The sequence below is a fragment of the Peromyscus maniculatus genome, chromosome 8 (assembly GCF_049852395.1).
Source record: "Peromyscus maniculatus bairdii isolate BWxNUB_F1_BW_parent chromosome 8, HU_Pman_BW_mat_3.1, whole genome shotgun sequence".
Lineage (NCBI taxonomy): Eukaryota > Metazoa > Chordata > Mammalia > Rodentia > Cricetidae > Peromyscus > Peromyscus maniculatus.
Genome location: NC_134859.1, coordinates 62899395 through 62918382, shown reverse-complemented (window position 1 = coordinate 62918382; position 18988 = coordinate 62899395). Strand labels below are relative to the sequence as shown.

General features: G+C 42.4%; 2 protein-coding genes and 1 long non-coding RNA gene across 9 annotated transcripts in view; 2 read left to right on the top strand and 1 right to left on the bottom strand.

Annotated features, from left to right (window-relative positions):
• The window catches only part of Efcab5 (EF-hand calcium binding domain 5), a 133953-nt gene extending 127143 nt beyond the window's left edge, over positions 1 to 6810 (top strand). For all 5 annotated transcript variants that reach the window (XM_076577575.1, XM_076577577.1, XM_076577576.1 and 2 more), the window contains exon 23: positions 6229 to 6810. In XM_076577575.1, the coding sequence (XP_076433690.1) occupies positions 6229 to 6419 (191 nt within the window). In that variant the 3' untranslated portion in view covers positions 6420 to 6810. The remainder of the gene's footprint in view (positions 1 to 6228) is intronic.
• On the bottom strand, positions 475 to 17969 carry LOC143274434 (uncharacterized). Its single transcript, XR_013053056.1, has 2 exons — positions 17833 to 17969; positions 475 to 603 (listed from the first exon to the last, which is right to left on the bottom strand). It is a non-coding gene; the product is annotated as an uncharacterized LOC143274434 (long non-coding RNA).
• Nsrp1 (nuclear speckle splicing regulatory protein 1) overlaps positions 17837 to 18988 on the top strand; it is a 33996-nt gene continuing 32844 nt past the window's right edge. Inside the window, exon 1 of one of the 3 annotated variants that reach the window (XM_006977426.4) lies at positions 17837 to 17978. In XM_006977426.4, the coding sequence (XP_006977488.1) occupies positions 17959 to 17978 (20 nt within the window). In that variant the 5' untranslated portion in view covers positions 17837 to 17958. Of the gene's footprint in view, positions 18816 to 18988 lie in introns of all 3 variants that reach the window. The other 2 variants (XM_042282423.2, XM_006977427.4) reach the window with 2 other exon arrangements.

The window sequence follows — 18988 nt, the reverse complement described above, 5'->3', positions numbered from 1 at the left end:
CTTGTTCCTTTTCATTATAAATCTGTAGAAGAGTGACTAGTAATAACCACACAACAGAGTGAATACTAGGCTGTTTCAAGATTTCCTTTGCCAGGGGAATTAATCCAAATCTCTTCACTCTAGCCTCAGGCAGACTGTTTAGACAAGGGCAAAAAGCAGCTATATTCTTCACCAAAATATTACAAGAATGATCTCTAGGCCACATATTAATATTCTTCTCTTCTGAAACCTCTTGAGCCAGCCCCTGCCCCACAGTTCAAATCATCCTCAGCACCACTGTCTTCCATGTTCCTACTAGTAAGGCCCATTAAACAGCACTTAAAGCATTCCACTGCTTTCCTAACCCAAAGTTCACATTCCTCCAAACAAAAACATGGCCAGGCCTACCACAGCAATACTTCAGTCCCTGGTACCAACTTCTGTCTTAGCTAGGGTTTCTGTTACTGTGAAGAGATACAGTAACCACAACAACTCTTATAAAGGAAAACATTTAATTGGATGGTTTACAGTTCAGAGGTCAGGTCCATCATCATCATGGTGGGACATGGCAGCATGCAGGCAGATATGGTGCTGGAGAAAGGGCTGAGAGTCCTACATCTTTACCTGCAGGCAACAAGAATTAGTCTGAGACACTGGGCATAGCTTGAGCATGGGAGACCTCAAAGCCCCACAGTATACATTTCCTCCAACAGGCCACACCTCTAATAGTTCCACTTCCAATGAGCTTATGGGGGCCAATTACATTCAAATGACCACAGATGATTTACAAAGAGAGAAGTGAAGAAAGTTCTTTGGATGTTTTGCCACAAAGGGAGCATAGAAGCGGTTTTGACCAGGGTATGTTACTTAAAGGTTGGAAGTTTCTTCACTGAACCATGAATTTCTGTAAAGATAAATTACACTGACTGAGCCATAGTGATATGAGTGGCCTGCACTGCCACCTGAGGTCATGGCGATGTCTGGGTCCATACTGCCACCAAAGGCCACGTCTGGGTCAACAGTCCCACTGCGGCCAGGGTCTGTGTCACCACTGAAGGCCACACGGATGTCCATGATCTGTGCTGCAGCCTGAAACTATGATGATATCTACGGGCTGTGCTGCCGCCAAGGGCCATGTGGATGTGAAGGCCTGTGCTGCCACCTGAAGCCATTTTGATATCCTTGGCCTGAGCTGCTGCTGAGAGCTACGGTGGTGTCCATGGCCCATGCTGTGGCAGAGGGCTGTGTTGATATCCATGGTCTGTACGGCCACTGGAGACCATGCTGGGGTCCATGGCACATACTGATGCTGGAGACCATGTGGATGTCCGTGGTCTGTGCTGTGGCCAGAAACCATGTGTAAGCCCATGATCCATGCTCCCACTGATTGGACAGGGCAAGGGAGCTATTTTTGCCATGGTATTGATGACAGCAGACTCAAAATTGAGAAAGAGGAACTTAAAAGGCTTCTGTAACAACCCCCAAAAAAGTAACAACCTAAGCAGAAAGCCATAGAAGAGAACTCTTAAAAATTGTAATAAAGGGGGCTGGAGAGGTGGCTCAGAGGTTAAGAGCACTGGCTGCTCTTCCAGAGGTCCTGAGTTCAATTCTCAGCAACCACATGGTGTCTCACAACAATCTGTAATGAGATATTGTGCCCTCTTCTGGCCTGCAGTTAGACATAAGGGCAGAACACTGTATACATAATAAATAAATAAATAAATAAATAAATAAATAAATAAATAAATAAATAAATAAATAATCTTTTTTAGAAAATTGTAATAAGGATGCTGAAGTGTAGCTCTCCACAACTGATGGCTTGGGGGCTGGGGCTGGGCGGGGAGGACTCAGTTCTCTTTAAGGGGCTGACCACCGGGAGTTTAACTGCACTCCAGTGAATGTATGGACAACACAAATTGGACTTGTTCTTTTGTTTGTTCGTTTGTTCGCTTGCTTGCTTCTTTTTTCTTTTTCTTCTTTTTTCGGGGAGGGTGGAGGATCAAAAGGGCAGGGGTGGGCAGACCTGAGAGGCCTGGGAAGTGCGTGTGCTGGGGGCTCAGGATGTGAAATTCCCAAATAATCAGTAAAAATATTATTTAAAAAATTACACTGACCGATATTGACACATTTGGTTTATGGCTACGTTGTTTAAAAAAAAAAGTGCAGAGTGGGTGCTGTTGTACAGCAATCGTGCTCGCAGTGGGAGTGGAACTCTGCGCTTTCAGAACTCGTTATCTGTCCTGGAACAAACTTCCACCTCAGCTATAAGTCAAAAAACAAGATTTCCTCCCTGTTCAACACCGATCCGTTCCTGTTAGGCCCGGGAGGTGTCTGCCTTTGGGACGACAGTCAATCCACAGCGCCCAGCTGTCATCACCAAGTTCCCCTGCCCATGTGAAAATAGAGCTGAAATCTGCACGCACATCTCCTTCCGGTGTACGTTCCTGGACAGACCTTTAGCTTACTGTGTCCAGCAGTAATTCTAAATGAGTAAATTTTAAAATGACTCAGGGAGTGTGAAGCAACAGAAACAGAGAAACCGCACTGAAGGAGCTGATGGAGAAGGAGAACATTCGAGAACTACCTCTGGCCCTGGCCTGGTCGGGAGCTGGAGGAAGCCGTTCAGCTTTTGAGCTTGAAGTTGGTACTTCATTCTCTTGGCTTTGCCTGTTTTTACTAATTGTCTATGCTTCCCGGAGGATTTGGCTTAATTAATCCAGTGGTAAAGCAGAGATCCACAAATTGAGGTTTAATTTTAAAACATGCTTTTTATAGTCTAATGTTTCCAGCATAATGAATTCCTTGTGTAATTAAAAGTTTGATTAAAGTGGGACCTAAAAATACCATAATAAAAGCTTTCTCAATACATCCCTGTACATAGTCAAAGGCTTACTCTGAAATCCCTATAGCTTAAATGTAATTTTTAAAAAATGCTGTAGGCATTGCTAAGGCAAATCAAAATGTTCATAGTTTCATAGATTCATAGAAGAAATAAAAGTAGACTCCTTGAAAATTGCCTTGATGGTAGATGTGGGGTGTCTGCCAACCTGTGACGATCAGGCACCTGTCTGCCACAAGAGGGCAGTGGCAGCCAGTGGTAATGTTCCCAGTAGCTGCAGAAGGCTCCCTTAGAGGACTCATTAGGGGCCCCTGTAAACCCATCCATCTCTGGAAATGACAGGGGACAGGAACTACCTCCCCGACAGGTTCCAAGCTTTTGTCCCTGGTAACAATAAAACAGGAAGTTAGCGACAGGGGCTTGTGAAAGGGAGCGTTCTCTCTCCACCCTCCTACCCTTGAATCACCATGGAGATGGTGACTGGTTTAATGGTGTTACAGACAGGGGGGTGTGCACACTTCGGTGTTCAGCCAAGATCACCAACAGCCACTGATGGAGCTGAGCACTCGTGGAGGATTTGGGAACCAAGCTGTGGAAGCTGTTTTATCTCAGAAAATTAGTTGAGATGGGTACTTAGGAGTGTCCCGAGATGAACTTTGCTTTTATTTAATTTAGATTCATAACACTGGGACATTAAGATAATCAGAGTAATCTTTGGAAATCTGTAATATCTCTTTGTAAAGTTTCCAGGAAGCTAATTAGCACAAAGAAGGATCAATGATAACAAATTCGCCCTCAGTGTTTTAAGTTGGTATTTTTATTGGTCTAGAATTACCCTAAAGTGAGATGAATCAGATATTTCTAATGTGTTCTCACAAGTAGCATCTGTTCTTGGTTTTATTCATAATTGTCACTAATATTATTGAGCTGTAATCTGGAAAAACTTTTAGGACTTGAAATAAAGAAATTAAATTATTCCTTAATTTAATGTTGTTTCAATTCAGCATTTATTGAACACTTACAATTGAATGAGAAAAAGCAGTGCTTGGGGGGGGTGTATGAAAAGAGGACATTAGGAAATTCATTGCATCCACATGTTTTGAAGTCAGCTTCAAATAAAAATGAAAACTTGTGAATGGTTCCTCATCGCATGGGCCTTCCCTGTCATATACTTGCACCTTAGCTTGAAGAGGTGCCTTCAAAGCATGATAAAGCCAAGCCCAATTCAGGGAAACTTGCCCCTTGTATCGGTAGAAGACAAGGAAATAAACTATGTTCTGGGGTCTGTGGGAAAGATGGCTCCGTGAGTAAAGGTTCCTGTCACCAAGCCTGGCAAGCTAAGCTTGATCCCTGGGCCACACATGTTGGAAAGAGAACTCCTGCAAGTTCTGGTCTACACACAGATGCTATGGCACACATGTGCATGCACATATACACACATGCACACTCTCTCTCTCTCTCTCTCTCTCTCTCTCTCTCTCTCTCTCTCTCTCTCTCTCTCACACACACACACACACACACACACACATCAGTAAACAAAATTTAATAAAAATGTTTTAAAATTCTAGTAGATAATTGAGATTATGGTTAAGATACTCTTGGGTAGTGGTATTCAACACTCTCACACAGTTTAATGTGAGTATATAATGGTTTGTTCAACTCAAATCAGCAGGTCTTTATCCGGGTCTGCTCTGAGTTAGATTAGGAACAACAATGATGAATAAAACTCAACCTGTGGTGACAGGCACTGGAAAGTCAGATTTTTGTGTGTATTTTCTCATAATAATCCTAAAGTGTTCCTGTTTTACAAAATGATAGACAGGCTCAGAGCAAGCAAATCTGTTTAAGGTCACAAAATTAGTTGGGATAGAGCCAAAATTAGAACTCAGACCTGTTCAATGCTAAGGTACTCTGTCCATTGGACCATTCTATCTAAATATTAATCATTGGCTCCTGGGACTTTGGGGGGGGGGGTGTTTCGAGACAGGGTTTCTCTGTGTAGCTTTGCTCCTTTCCTAGAACTCACTTGGTAGCCCAGGCTGGCCTCAAACTCTCAGAGATCCGCCTGGCTCTGCCTCCCAAGTGCTAGGATTAAAGGCGTGCGCCACCACCGCCTGGCCTCCTGGACTCTTTAGGAATGGCAGCTAACAGTTTTCAATAGTGGGCAGTAACTACGTGTCTTGAAACAAATTTTAATTAAAGAATATTTCAGAGTCATTTTGATTTGCATTTCCCTGATGTCTAAGGATATTGAGCAATTCCTTAAATGTCTCAAATATAATAGTACAAATAATAAGCACTGTGTATTCATTATGTAATAATATCTAGTATCCAACCTTAACATGCCGTGTTTGGATTAGGTTCATTTTACTGCGTTTTACAATGCTGGGGAGTGACCTAGGCTTATTTCGTGCTTGGCAGGTGCTCTCCTACTTACTCAGCTACATCCTCAACCCTTTTTAATTTTAGTTTACAATGGGGTCTCACTAGTTGCCCAGGCCTGCTCAAAATTATTATCTAGCCTAGACTAACCTCAAACTAGCGATCTTCCTGCTTCGGCCTGCCAGGCGGCTGGTATTACAGGGATGTCACCAATATCACCATGCCCATCTGAGTCTGGTGTTTCTAAAGACACGAACTGTAATAGGAACAGTCAAAACTCTCTACCTCTTCTGGTCCTGTTCTCCTTTCTCACGATGTGATCATGAGTTTGGTGCTTATCATTTATTCATTTATTTTACTATATCTTTTTTTTGTTTGTTTGTTTATCCTTTTGGTTTTTCAAAACATGGTTTCTCTGTGTAGCTCTGGCCATTCTGGAACTTGCTCTGTAAATCAAGCTGGCCTTGAACTCAGAGATTTGCCTGCCTCTGCCTCCTGAGTGCCAGGATTAAAGGTGTGCACCACCACTGCCTGGTTTCCTTTTACTATATCTTTATGAATTCATAAAACTTACAGGTTTTTAAACTTTTTTTTTTTTTTTTTTTTTTGGTTTTTCGAGACAGGGTTTCTCCGTGTAGCTTTGCGCCTTTCCTGGAACTCACTTGGTAGCCCAGGCTGGCCTCGAACTCACAGAGATCCGCCTGGCTCTGCCTCCCGAGTGCTGGGATTAAAGGCGTGCGCCACCACCGCCCGGCGGTTTTTAAACTTTTAAGAGTTATACACAAATATGTATAAGATTCTACATGTTACGTGTGTGTGTATAATTATTTTAGCGTTAACTGCTATGTATTATTCCATTACATGAAAATATCAATTTCTACCTATCTCTTATAATTAAATATATAAACAAGATATTGCTATGATTTTGATTTACAACATAGTTAATGAATTTTAATCATATTTTAATTTATTTCTTAATAACTAAAGTACAATATTATCCATACTAACTTTTCCTTTTCTTGATACAGATCATTCTCGAACTGAAGTATGGAGATTTGGCAATCTTGTTATTGAAATCCTGTACCACTGGTTACACATTAATTTGACTCTTATGGAGCTAAACAAACAAAGTAGATCTATTTTACCTCCATTGCCCAAGAAGAGCGATACCTCTATTCATACAACATTCACGGAGAAATCATTGACAGAGGAAAGCTAAGGACTGATACTATATTTAGGATGTGTTGATTGTGTCCTATACTGTTAATAATGAAATATTTCCAACTGAAAAGGGATGCCCCATTGACACGTTCTGCTCCCAGACATTCACCTCAGCACTCTCTAAAACCAAAAGTGCTACCTAAAGAGAAATTTAAAGAGTATGCAGTTATGGTGATCATAACCAAACATACCTGAATATGTAATGGAACATATTTGAAAACTCCCTTTTAGTTTGAGCTTTCTATAGGACCTTCGACTACTGTGGCTGTTTGAGAAGTTACTTCTCATTCCTTTAAATAGGAAAATAAAGGATACTGGAGGGCCTGAGTGGAGAAATGGCAGCTTTTACATCAAAAGAGTACCAAATAATAAAGATTTTAAGAAGTGGACGTGGAACTGTTTTTAGAATTTTTCAAAAACTATCTAAACACTCCCTCTCCATCCCTTCTTTGTTTCTCCTTTTCTTAACAGTCTAAAAGCCATTTTACATTACTGTTTGTTTGTTTGAGAAAGAGTCTCTATATATTTCTGAGGCTAGTCTGGAACTGGATATGTAGCCCAGGCTGGCTTTGAACTCCTGAGTGTGGATAAGCATGTGCCTGGTCACAGAAAATCATTTTATGAGAAAATGTTTGTCCATGACTCACAGAATAAAGAAAACATCAGTTTTTAATAACAAAAACTTCTCAAGTCCTATAACTACAAAAGAATTTATATCCATTCAAAGCTTGTTATTACAGCAAGCTTTATTGGCATGTTGTGAGATTTCATCTTTGCAATAAGATATCTGATGACAAAGTCCATTTTTAATAAAATTTGGGAAATTAAACTTTATTTTCTTTCTTAAGCTGACAGATTGTGATGTGTCCTGAGTGCCTTATAAGTGGAGATTGGCAGCCCTTTACCCTTTGTTGATTAGATGACAACCAGCTAGCTTGTCTCAGATGAGCTCATGACCAGCGTTACCTCTCTTGGCCACTTTGTATTGGAGGCATTTTCAGGCATTTGCAGCAACATTTCTAGCAACAGTGTTCTTGAAGATATTAAACTGATAGTTGTATATCCAGTGGTTCAGAATAAATGTGAATACAGATGGTGGTGTAGGCAGCCAGAAAGAAGAGTGTCAGAGAGGTTGTTTTTATTGTGGTTGTGGGAATCCCATTTACTATGGTTTAGTGTAATAGATTTCTTATATTTTCACTTTTCTTCTTTGTATTTGGTTTTATTTTACGTGTATGAGTGTTTGCATGAATGAATATCTGCACATCATGTGCATGTAGTGCTGGAGAAAGCCAGAAGAGGGCGTCATATCTTTCTGGGACTGGAATCACAGCCACACATGAGGGGCCATGAGGGTGCTAAGAGTTGAACTCTTCCCCTGGATGAGCAGCCAGTGTTCTCAACTGCTCAGATCTCTTTCCAACTCCCACATTTTATTTTATCATTAAAAAAAAAATTGAGACAGTGTCTCTCTATGTAAGCATGACTGACCTAGAACTTGCTTTGTAGAACAGGATGGCCTCAAATTCATAGAGACAGGCCTGCCTCTGCCTCTAGAGGGCTGGGATTAAAGACTTGGCCACCATCCCCAGCTTCATTAATTTTGAGATAGGGTCACATGTAGTATAGGCTGGCCTAGAACTCGTAAGGTAGCTGAAGATGACCTTGAACTCCTGAATCTTCTGCCTCAACTTTCTAAATGCTGAGGTTACAGGCACACATTTATCACCCTGCCTGGTTTTTGGGGTGCTGGGGATTGAACCCAGTGTTTTGTGCATGCTAGGTGAGCACTCTACCAACTGGGCTACATTCCCAACCCTTTCCATGACACTTAGTATGTTCGGAGCATGATTGCATACCAACTCACTTAAGATTCTCCCAATAAAGTTGGTGATTCTTATACCATCACCACTTTATAAGTGAGGAAACAGGCTTAAGGAATGAGTGAGCTGTCCATTTGCAAGGTGGGCAGTTCACTAATGAAACCCTGGAAAGGAAGCATCTCAGTTGGGTTTGCTAAAAGTATAAAAACAACAGATTTATCTCTTCATGGGGGAAAAGACACTTTAATTGGTATGCTTGTGTGTCTCTGTGTGTACAAGCTTACTGTGAGAGGATCGGGGTGGCTGCCAGTGGAGACCAGAAGAAGACATCAAATCTCTGGAGCTGGAGTTAAAGGCCATCATGAGCCACAGGAAATAAAAGACTGTGGATTCCTTCAAGGTTACTAGAGATCAGGATTGATCAGGGGAGACTCCCTGAAAATCCTGGCTACAACATAAAGAAATAAACCAAGTGACATATATTTTACCTGCTCAAACATAAAACAAAAAATCATCTTTGGCTGGCTTGTGTAAAACATATAGACCATGCTGGTGTTAATGCAGATATGTATGTTATCTTTGAAAGTTTGTGTGTTTTCAGAGCAATGGGACCAGACACCAATGAAAATGAGTGACCCAGGTGATCCAGCTTCTCAAAGTGCCTCTGTTGCAATTTCTGTGAGTTCTGAATCCAAAACAGCTTGCAGGCTGCTGGCTGAGATGGTCCAGCCTCACAGACTATTCTAACCAGGACTACAGATAATCCTTGCACTTTCCTATTGTGCCAAGACTAGACACAAATGTTACAGCTAGTTTTCTTAGGACTTGACCATTATCTCAATTTTTTCAGGTTCCCTAAAGATACCTTCACCCACAGATAACAGGAAGCAGTCTAGAGAACACAACACCCACATTCCCAAGAGGTGAGGTGGGTAGTTTTTGGTCATTTGGTGGGTTATGGGTGTTTGTCATTGTTTAGTGAGGATATAGGAATATAGGATAAAAAGACAACTTTTTTTTTTTTCGAGACAGGGTTTCTCTGTGTAGCTTTGCGCCTTTCCTGGAACTCACTTGGTAGCCCAGGCTGGCCTCGAACTCACAGAGATCCGCCTGCCTCTGCCTCCCGAGTGCTGGGATTAAAGGCGTGAGCCGCCGCCAACACCGCCCGGCTCAAAGACAACTATTAACATCAAATATTTTACATTGGTATGGATTTTTGTATATTGATACAAATTTAAGGTGATTTTTGTTATACCATATGTATGTTTCTACTCTTGCTTAGGGCATTGTACCCATGCAGCTCATTTTAAAGTGTAAGGTAGAGATCTAGTTCTTGAAAGCTATTATTATAAACTATTTAGGATAATTAAGAAATGCAGGTTAGTAGTTAGTCATCTATAATAATCAAACTTGTAGTCACATTAGGTATGTTTTTAAGGTTCAAGAGATATATTTTAGATAGATAGGTGATCTTCAAACACTTCGAAGACCTACAGAATACAGCATTTAATATGTTTAATAACCTGAGGCTTTTCATGACAATGAGACACGTCTGCTCCTGGCAGCACCAATTACCTCAGAGAAGATGATGAACATCGAAGAAACTCCATATAGAATTTGCTTTCATTGTGGCAAAGTTAGCTACTGGGTAAAGAAACTGCTCTTTCTTTATGCTGTACAAACTGGACAAGCAGGACACAAAGGAAAAAGACTGCCAAACTTTGCCAAAAACATGGCGGGACAGTCCTTCAAAATTCCTGCTTCATGGAAAAGTTTGCCAGACATTCTTGGCCCATAGGCTGAAGACTGAATGTCCCAATGTTGCAGAGGAACCTTGAGTGATGGTCCAGGCAGCCAGATGATTCTGTTGTTTTGGAAGTGACTTATTGTGGTGATATTGTGTTCCCCAAAATATTGTGCACCCTAATAAACTTATCTGGGGTCAGAGAACAGAACAGCCACTAGATATAGAGACCAGAAAAAAGTGGTAGCACATGCCTTTAATCCTAGCATTCCAGAGGCAGAGATCCACCTGGATCTCTGTAAATTCAAAGCCACACTGGAAACAGCCAGGCATGGTGACTCATGCCTTGAATCCCAGGAAGTGATGGCAGGAAGCAGAAAGGTATATAAGGGTGAGGACCAGGAACTAGAGCCTGATCAAGCTTTTAGGCTTTTGAGCAGCAGTTCAGCTGAGATTCATTCTGGATGAGGACTCAGAGACTTCCAGTCTGAGGAAACAGCATCAGCTGAGGAATTGGCGAGGTGAGAAAGCTGTGGCTGGTTCTGTTTCTCTGATCTTCCAGAATACACCCCAATACCTGGCTCCAGGTTTGTTCTTATTAATAAAACCATTTAGGATTCATGCTAAAACTTACACTGCACTTTCTGTTTACTCAGGTAATATTATATCCTTCTGGGGTTGTTGATGGAGTTGAAGACTAGATAGTTACACTTCTTGAGTTATGATAGAAGGTTAATGAGGTATAAAACTTTGGACTAACCAAAATGGATTAATAATGAAGTATTTTCTTTGAATGTGCCAAGTGCTGATGGACTGGATATTGTGAATGTAATTCTTGCTTGATAAGTGTTCTTACTGTGTATAGTTTTACAAAGACTTACCAGACTTAGACCAATGTCTGGTCCCATTGCTCTGAAAACACACAAACCTTCAAAGATAACATACACATCTGCATTAACACCAGCATGGACTATATGTTTTACACAAGCCAGCCAAAGATGATTTTTTGTTTTATGTTTGAGCAGGTAAAATATATGCCACTTGGTTTATTTCTTTATGTTGTAGCCAGGATTTTCAGGGGGTCTCCCCTGATCAAACCTGATCTCTAGTAACCTTGAAGGAATCCACAGTCTTTCATTTCCTATGGAAACAATTGGATTTTGGGTTTTAGTTTTAAATTATTATAAATTAAAATATTATTATATTTATTTAGTTGTTTCTTTTGTGGGTGTGTCACGGTACACACAGGGAAATCAGAGGACAACTTGCTGGGTCAGCTGGCAGCAAGTGTCCTGAGCTACTGGTGCTTAAATGGATTTTTTAAATTATTTATTTATTTTTAATTTTGTGTATATGTGTATCTGTGTATGGGTATGGGCATGTGAATGCTAATGCCTGCAGAGATTGGAGGTGTTGGCTTCTCCTTTACCTGGAGTTACCAGTGGTTGTCAGCCATCTGACATGGGTTCTGGGGACCAAACCCAGGTTCTCTGGAAGAGCAGCCAGTGCTCTTAATCACTGAGACATCTCTCCAGCCCCATCTTAATTGGGTTTCCTAGTTGGCTCTTCATAGCACACAGCAAAACAACATGGTATAGTAGATGATCCAGACTACTTTTTTGATTTTCTAATAATAGCATGTCCAGAAACAGTGTAAAGTGTCAAGATACTGATAAGGGACCCTGAAAAGGCTCCAGGGGCTGGGGATGTAGCTCAGAGGTAGTGTGCTTGCTTAGCAAGTGTAAGACTCTGATACATAAGTTCAAAAGCACCTATTGGCTTTTCAACAACTTCATTGAACTCTACCTCCGACGGTGTCTACTTCATCTAAAGCATCCAGTTCAGCAGCTTTTAGCAGGTTCACAGAAATGTGCTGCCACTGTAGCAATTTTAGGACATTTTTGCCACCCCAATAAGAATCCCCATACCCACCATCAGTTCCGCCTCACTTTCCACACACACTCTCTTTTTATTATTTGTTTTGTTTTTATTTTTGTTTTCTTGAGCCAGGGTCTCACTAAGTAGCTCTGGTTGTCCTGGAACCCACCATGTAGCCCAGGCTGGCCTCGAACTCACATTGATCTGCCTGCCTCTGCCTCCCACATGCTGGGATGAAAGGTGTGCGTCACCACACCCAGCATTTCCTCCAATTCTTGCCTTAGGTAGCCACCAGTCTACTTTCTTTATTATTTTTTAACTTTTTTTCTTTTTTCTAGGTATGATCTTACTATGTGGCCCTGGATGGCCTGGAACTCACTATTTAGACCAGGTTAGCCTTGAACTCACAAAGATCTGCCATCCTCTATCTCCTGAGTGCTGGGATTAAAGGCATATGCCACCACATATAGCCCCCAATCTACTTTCTTTATGAATTTGCTTGTCTGGCAAATATAAGAAGAATCATACAAAATTATGATCTTTTGTGACTGGCCTCTTATTCCCTACGTTGTCTAAATATAATAAAGCAACAGTTTTCCTCAATTTCTATAAACACCCCTAACCTATCCTTGGCTCTATAGCAACTTTGAAGCCAACGTAGGTGTTGTACAGGACTATCCTTGGGGCCTCCGTCTTTATCAGATCAGCCATGTTTGCTTGTCAAAGGTCATCACAGCTGAGCCTGTTGACATTCCCTCAAAGTAGCCACAGGGAGGGATGTGACTCCCACCTGAGTATCTAGCCACCCCTACCAATCAGTTGTTGGTAATTCTGCCCTAATTCTGGCTTTCAGTAGGAGCTGGAGTATATCATGTAGACAGGAAAGGTCTAGGGGAGGAGACTTCAACTGTGCAGCCATGGGAGCATCACCATCTTGTGCTGGGTGCAGACTTCCAGTGTGGCTGCTTTAAGGTCATCTACGCTCCTGCCTATGGGTATGAGCATACCTTCACACCAATGCTATGTAAGGAAGCCAAATAAACTCACTGGTTTCCGAGGGTGACCTTTGGTGGAATGGTACCTGTTTGTCATTGGAACCTTAGGAGAAAGGGGTAGGTGTTTACATCTCTCCCAGGGAAGGAATTTTAGCAACATTGGGATATGTGAGGCCCTGAATAAATAAAACTTTCAACTGACAAGGTCAATTCATTGAATATAGTAAGATCAGTTTTCTTTTGCCTGAAGCAGTTCAGAAACTATCTCATACTCAAGTTAATATTAATTACTATTTTACCCCCTATCTTTGCCACACAGACCTCACTGAGGAGGCCTCTTTGGGTGATGGAATTTTGTTTCATGTGATTCTGACTCTCTAGCCACTGCCGTTTGAATTAGGGGTCACCACCCACTAAAATGAAGCCAACCTGTGAAGCAGACTTACATAAAATGTACGTAGCTGGGGGTGGGGCTGCAGCCCTGTCATCCTAGCACCAAGGAGCCTAAATCAGGAGGACTTGAGTTCTAGACCAGCCTGGGCTATATAAAGAGATGACTCCCCTTTCCTCCATTCCCCTTCCCAAAGGTACCTAAATCATACATAAATAAAATTGAGACATAGCAACTGGGACATTTCTTTAAAAGTATTTAGAAAGGCAAAAAAAGTGATGGTGAGCATTAAAAGATCTGATGTGTACTGCTTTTGAGAAACTACAATACTGTGGAACCATCTTTTTGTACAGTGTGAAGATATGTTGCTCTCATTGGTTTAATAAAGAGCTAAATGGTCAGTAGCTAGGCAGGAAGAGGTTAGGCAGGACTTGCAGACAGGGAGAGAGCTCTCTGAGATGAAGAATGGCAGTCACCAGCCAGACGCAGAAGAAGCAGGACGTGCACAAGGTGAAGTAACAAGCCATGAGCCACAGGGCAGCAAGTAAATTAATAAAAATGGGTTAATTTAAGTTCTAAGAGCTAGTTAGAAACAAGCCTGAGTGTTGGTTGAATTTTAATCCTTGCTCTTTGGGGGCCCGCTACCCAGCTCCCAAATAAATACACACATGAAGTATTATTCTTTCTTATGAATGCCTGGCCTTAACTTGACTTGTTTCTTGACAGCTTTTCTTAAATTATCCCATCTATCTTTTGCCTCTGGGCCTTTATCTTTATCCTATATACTTTTCTTTACTTCTTACTCTGTGGCTTGCTGTGTAGCTAGATGGCTGGCCCCTTGAGTCTTCCTCCTTATCTCACTCATAGATCTCCTATTCCCAGACTTTTCCTTCTATTTATTCTCCCGGCCTACCAGCCTCACCATCCTTTCTCCTGCCTTGCTACTGGCCATTCAGCTCTTTATTAGACCAATCAGGTGTTTTAGACAGGCAAAGTAACACAGCTTCACAGAGTTAAACAAGTGCAACATAAAATAATGCAACACATCTTTGCATCATTAAAACAAATGTTCCACAGCATAAACAAATGCAACACATCTTAATATAATATTCTATAGCACCTAAGCTATCAGCCGAGCATTTATAATTAACAATAAGTCTCTGTGTGGTTATTTGGGAGCTGGCCGGTGGAACAGAAGAGTCCCCTACACAAGTCAGCAAAAGTTGTATGTACAGAGGAGGAAGGTAAGCCTGAGAAGCTGGGGCCCCAAGTAGTGACAGTGCCATTAGTAACATCCACGTCAAAAGATGACACAGATAATCCTCCAGTTTGGGTGCTACTGTTCCCACAGCTGTCTTATTCTCAATTCCACGTGACTATTTTCTCAAGTCTTACTCCAGGAAGACCAAGAGAGTGGAGATCGTTATACATTCAGGAGTATGGTGGTGATAAGCTATCTTTTCCTGGATTAGTTCACTTCTGCCTCTGTTGCTTTTCCAGTTAAAGATCACAGATTTGGGTTCTAACATCTCTGTGGCTTCTCTGTGTTCTTGAGTCCCTGTAGCAATTACCACTGTTACAGCAGAGTGCCAAATGAGCAAAGAACCCTCTCCACCATTGTGCCTGAGAAGCCAAAACTAGTTCATGAAAACCAAGGACTTTACATTACAGTGCTCCAAAGGCAATGGCACATTAAAGAAGACACCAGTTTAGAAGCTCTTATCATCTGGGATCCTAGGCTCCCCACTGAGCAATCTTCCGTAACCAACTCCCTATTCAATCTTTTCAGCAAGAGATATGTAGCCTTGACAGAGTGCTTTAGTTTTTTGCTCTTGACTTTTTTGTTTTAAGCAAAGTAACACAGACTGTTGACTCATCCTGTTATACAAGGCCCGCCAAGATCAGAAAGTTCTCAGCCCCACCTCACCCCTATTTTCTTTATTTCAGAGTGAGCTTCCCATTCTTTTAGCCTTGGGAGTTGGCAAACAGCACAGCAGCAAAGCCTAGGCCAGTGTCCACTATGGCAAACTACACTTTGGAAGCCCAGCATGGTAGCACACAGTATAATCCCAAAATTAGGAGGCTCAGGCAGGAAAACTGTACATTCTAGGCCAACCCTGACTACGCAGAAGAGACTCTGTTTCTCTAAGAGGTCTAGTTGGAACTTCAGCCCTGTTGTCTATGGCTACCTTCACATCATGAGGGCAGAGCTGAATGTTTCAGGATATTTGATTGCACTGTGAAACTCCAAGACTGTTAGTAAAATTAACCTTGGATCAGGAGGCGGAGCCAGAGACTAGTTGACAAGAATTAGCCATAGAGAGTGCAGAGGATGCAGGGAGAAAGATTGACACAGGAAGGAAGAAAGAGGGACTTAGAGATTTGAGGTCTGTTTTGGTCTGGGATGTGTGGAGAGACATGAGACATGCTTGTTGGGCCTCTGGTTAAAAAAGAAAAAAAAAAGAAAAGAAAAAAGTGGGGGGAGGTCAGCTGGTCACTCCTCCACCACTTCTTTGATCTCTTTCACCACAATCTCTGACTCCCGAGTCCTTATTGGTAATAGAACAACTTAGATTAAAAACAACAGCTGAGCGTCTTCCAGAGGCCACATGCAGCAAGTCCTTAACAGGTTTACTCTCTGACTGCAGGGCAGTTTGTCAATCTGCATGTCAGCTATAATTTTGATATTTACCTCTATATTGCCACATAACATGGGTGTGTGGATACATTCTTTATACTTCCAATTTAGGCAATATCCATTAACCTCCCAATATGTCATACAAAAAACATAGCTTCTTCCCAAGGCTTCAAGTGTGTGTGTACATTTGTACATAAATACCTCCCATTCTTCCATCAATATGATGTCATCATTTAAGTTAGACTAGATGGATATTCATATACATTACCATGATTACATCTGTCATATAGAATATGCAATTATTTTTCATTCTTGTACATCTTTTCAATTTTTCTAGTTAATGTAAAAAGAAAACTAGACTAGCTAGATCATACAAAGATTTCAGAGCAAGGACTGTTAGGAGAAATGAGGTTATTTCATAACGAAAATGGGGTCTACTAACTAAGAATATCTGATCTTCTTAAAATATGTATACTTTGCCAGGTGGTTATGATGCAAGCCTTTAATCCCAGCACTTGGGAAGCAGAGCTAGCCTGGTCTACAGTAGTATGGCTAATACAAATGAAGGTTGGGCCATAAATTCAATTACAAGATCTTCTCTAATAACCCACAACAAGGCAAAATAGTGCTTGGGAGCGGGTGGTGAACAAAGAACATGTGAGAAAAATGGGAAACAAGTATTAGGTGTGTTTATAATCACCTTAATGAAAATAGTTTAAACATTCTAATTAAAATGAGGTTATCAGACAGTACGCATAAAAAGGAAGACTTGCCTATATGTTATCAGCAAGAAATCCAACATAAACATATCACAAATAGGTTAAAAGTAAAAAGATTTTATAAAAGGCATATTATGCCTTTCAAAACAAAGCCAGTTATACCAAAACAGGAATGACTAGAGGGTCATTTTCTTCTCTTTTGCAGTGTTGGGAGTTCAAACCCAGGGCTTTTAGTATGCTTGGTAAGTGTCCTCCCTTTGAAACATAAACCTAGACGTCAGGGTCACTTCCTAATGCTACCATTTCACATGTTCATAAAACTTCCAAGTACATGAGAGAGAGAGAAAAAAAAAAAAGGGAGAAACAATTGTACAGACGTAACAGCCTTTTTGTAATTGGTCTCTTAAACTGTTCTACAACTAGTTTAGAATGGTGTATGCACAGATGAAATGTGGCCAGGGTTTTTGTTTGTTTGTTTGTCTGTTTGTTTTTCCGAGACAGGGTTTCTCTGTGTAGCTTTGCGCCTTTCCTGGATCTCGCTTTGTAGACCAGGCTGGCCTCGAACTCACAGAGATCTGCCTGCCTCTGCCTCCCGAGTGCTGGGATTAAAGGCGTGTGCCACCACCGTCCGGCTGTTTTTAATGAGGTGGCAAACCTGAGACGGATTACCATCCCTCAGGAGGCTGAGGCAAGAGGCTATTCTGGACTACACACCATGACGGTCTCAAAGATGCAAAAACGTATCAGATATGACACTGTTCCCTATGCCTAGTGGCACCACCAACAATAATGTTAAAATAATTTCAGTTCTCGGCTAGGGCCAGCAACTCCAGGCAGGAGGATCTTGAGTTCTAGGAAGTGGGGGTCATACAGCAAGACCCTGTTCGAAGAAAATAATCAGCTCTCATTGGTGCACTACTGCTTTTCGTTCTCTAATTACCCAGAACTAGCTACAGTGAACAGGTCAGAAGGAAAACAAATCCCCCGGTCTGTGATTAGCCTTTTGGAAACTCATTAAAATTCAGATTGCCGGCCCCGCCCCCGCCCGCTCCGGATTCAGCAGGTGCGCGCGGTTGGATTTGTGATTCTAATCTATTTCCGGTGAGGCGGCTCTTCCCAGGATCGCCCTCCGCGGGCCAATTCTGTCGTCCCCTCCTAGCGTCGACTTCAAGACCACTAGTCCCAGGCGAAACAAAACACGGCGGTAGGACACGGCCACCCACCTGGTGCAAACAACTCCAGGACCAGATCCCACCGCGGGGCGAGTCCCGGCCACCGGAAGTGTGCGTGCCCGCGTCAGCGTCAACGTCACATCCGCGTTGGCCACGTCCAGCGGAGACGGGAACAAGATGGCGGTCCCGGGCAGGCAGTGAGTGATGGGGGAGTTAGGGTCAGGCTGGGGAGTGAGAAGCCAGGGAGGCCGAGGCTTTATTTAGGCTGAGGCGTCAGAGGTCGCCGGAAGTGCAGGGCCGCCGCCGCCAGGGCTAGAGGCGGGAGAAGGCGAGGAGTCCCGGGCAACATAGGTTCCCCACCCCCGCCCCGTACATTTTTCCAGGATGCAAGCCCGAAGTTTGAGAAACTTGTGAGGAAATAAAGGAAGTTAGGCTGAGGGGCAGAGAGCGAGACTTTTCTATTTTCCAAAAGCTCGGTCTGAGGCCCCTCAGTCTTGCTTCCTACCCCGCGCTTGAGTTTCTCCCGGTTGGATGCGCTCAGGGGCACTGAGAAGAGAAACTCCTGGGTTCCTTAGAGGGCCCGGGTCTCCTTGGCAGAAGCTCAAGGCCTGCTTCCCGCCCTCCCTTCTGGTGTTAGGAGTGTGGTGCTGAGAAGCCACAGAAAAGGGTAGGCATATAGCAAACTGGGGTGTACGCTGCCGGGAAAGACACAGATACTGTACCTGTGCCTGGAGCTTTTTTACCTTGGGTGTGTAAACCTTTCGATGCTACGTCCTGTGGCCTCTGCATTTTAAAAGCCAAAAACCTCGGGAAACGATCTGAGTTGAATCTGACGATGATTCTCAGAGGGGCTAAGACAAAGCAAGTGAGCTCCATTGACGGAGATGGGAACTTGCCCCGAGGTGACGTGCGCGCAGACAAAAGCGGTTGAGCCCGATAAGCGAATGGGAATTTGCCCGGATGTCCGCTTGGGTTTCACAGTCAATTCTTTAAAAAGTTGAAGTGGCTTTCATTATCAAGAGCTTATGAACTGTGTAAGTACACAGTCGTGGGAAAAATCAGAGGACAGTTTAGAACATTTCTGACTTGTAGCAAATTTGAAAAGAGCATGACACGTGTGCCTGTGGAAGATAACTGTATTACATGAAGATTGCATTCCTGTATTCTTCATTTATTTCTCTTAGTAAAAATAATGTTGAGATTGGCC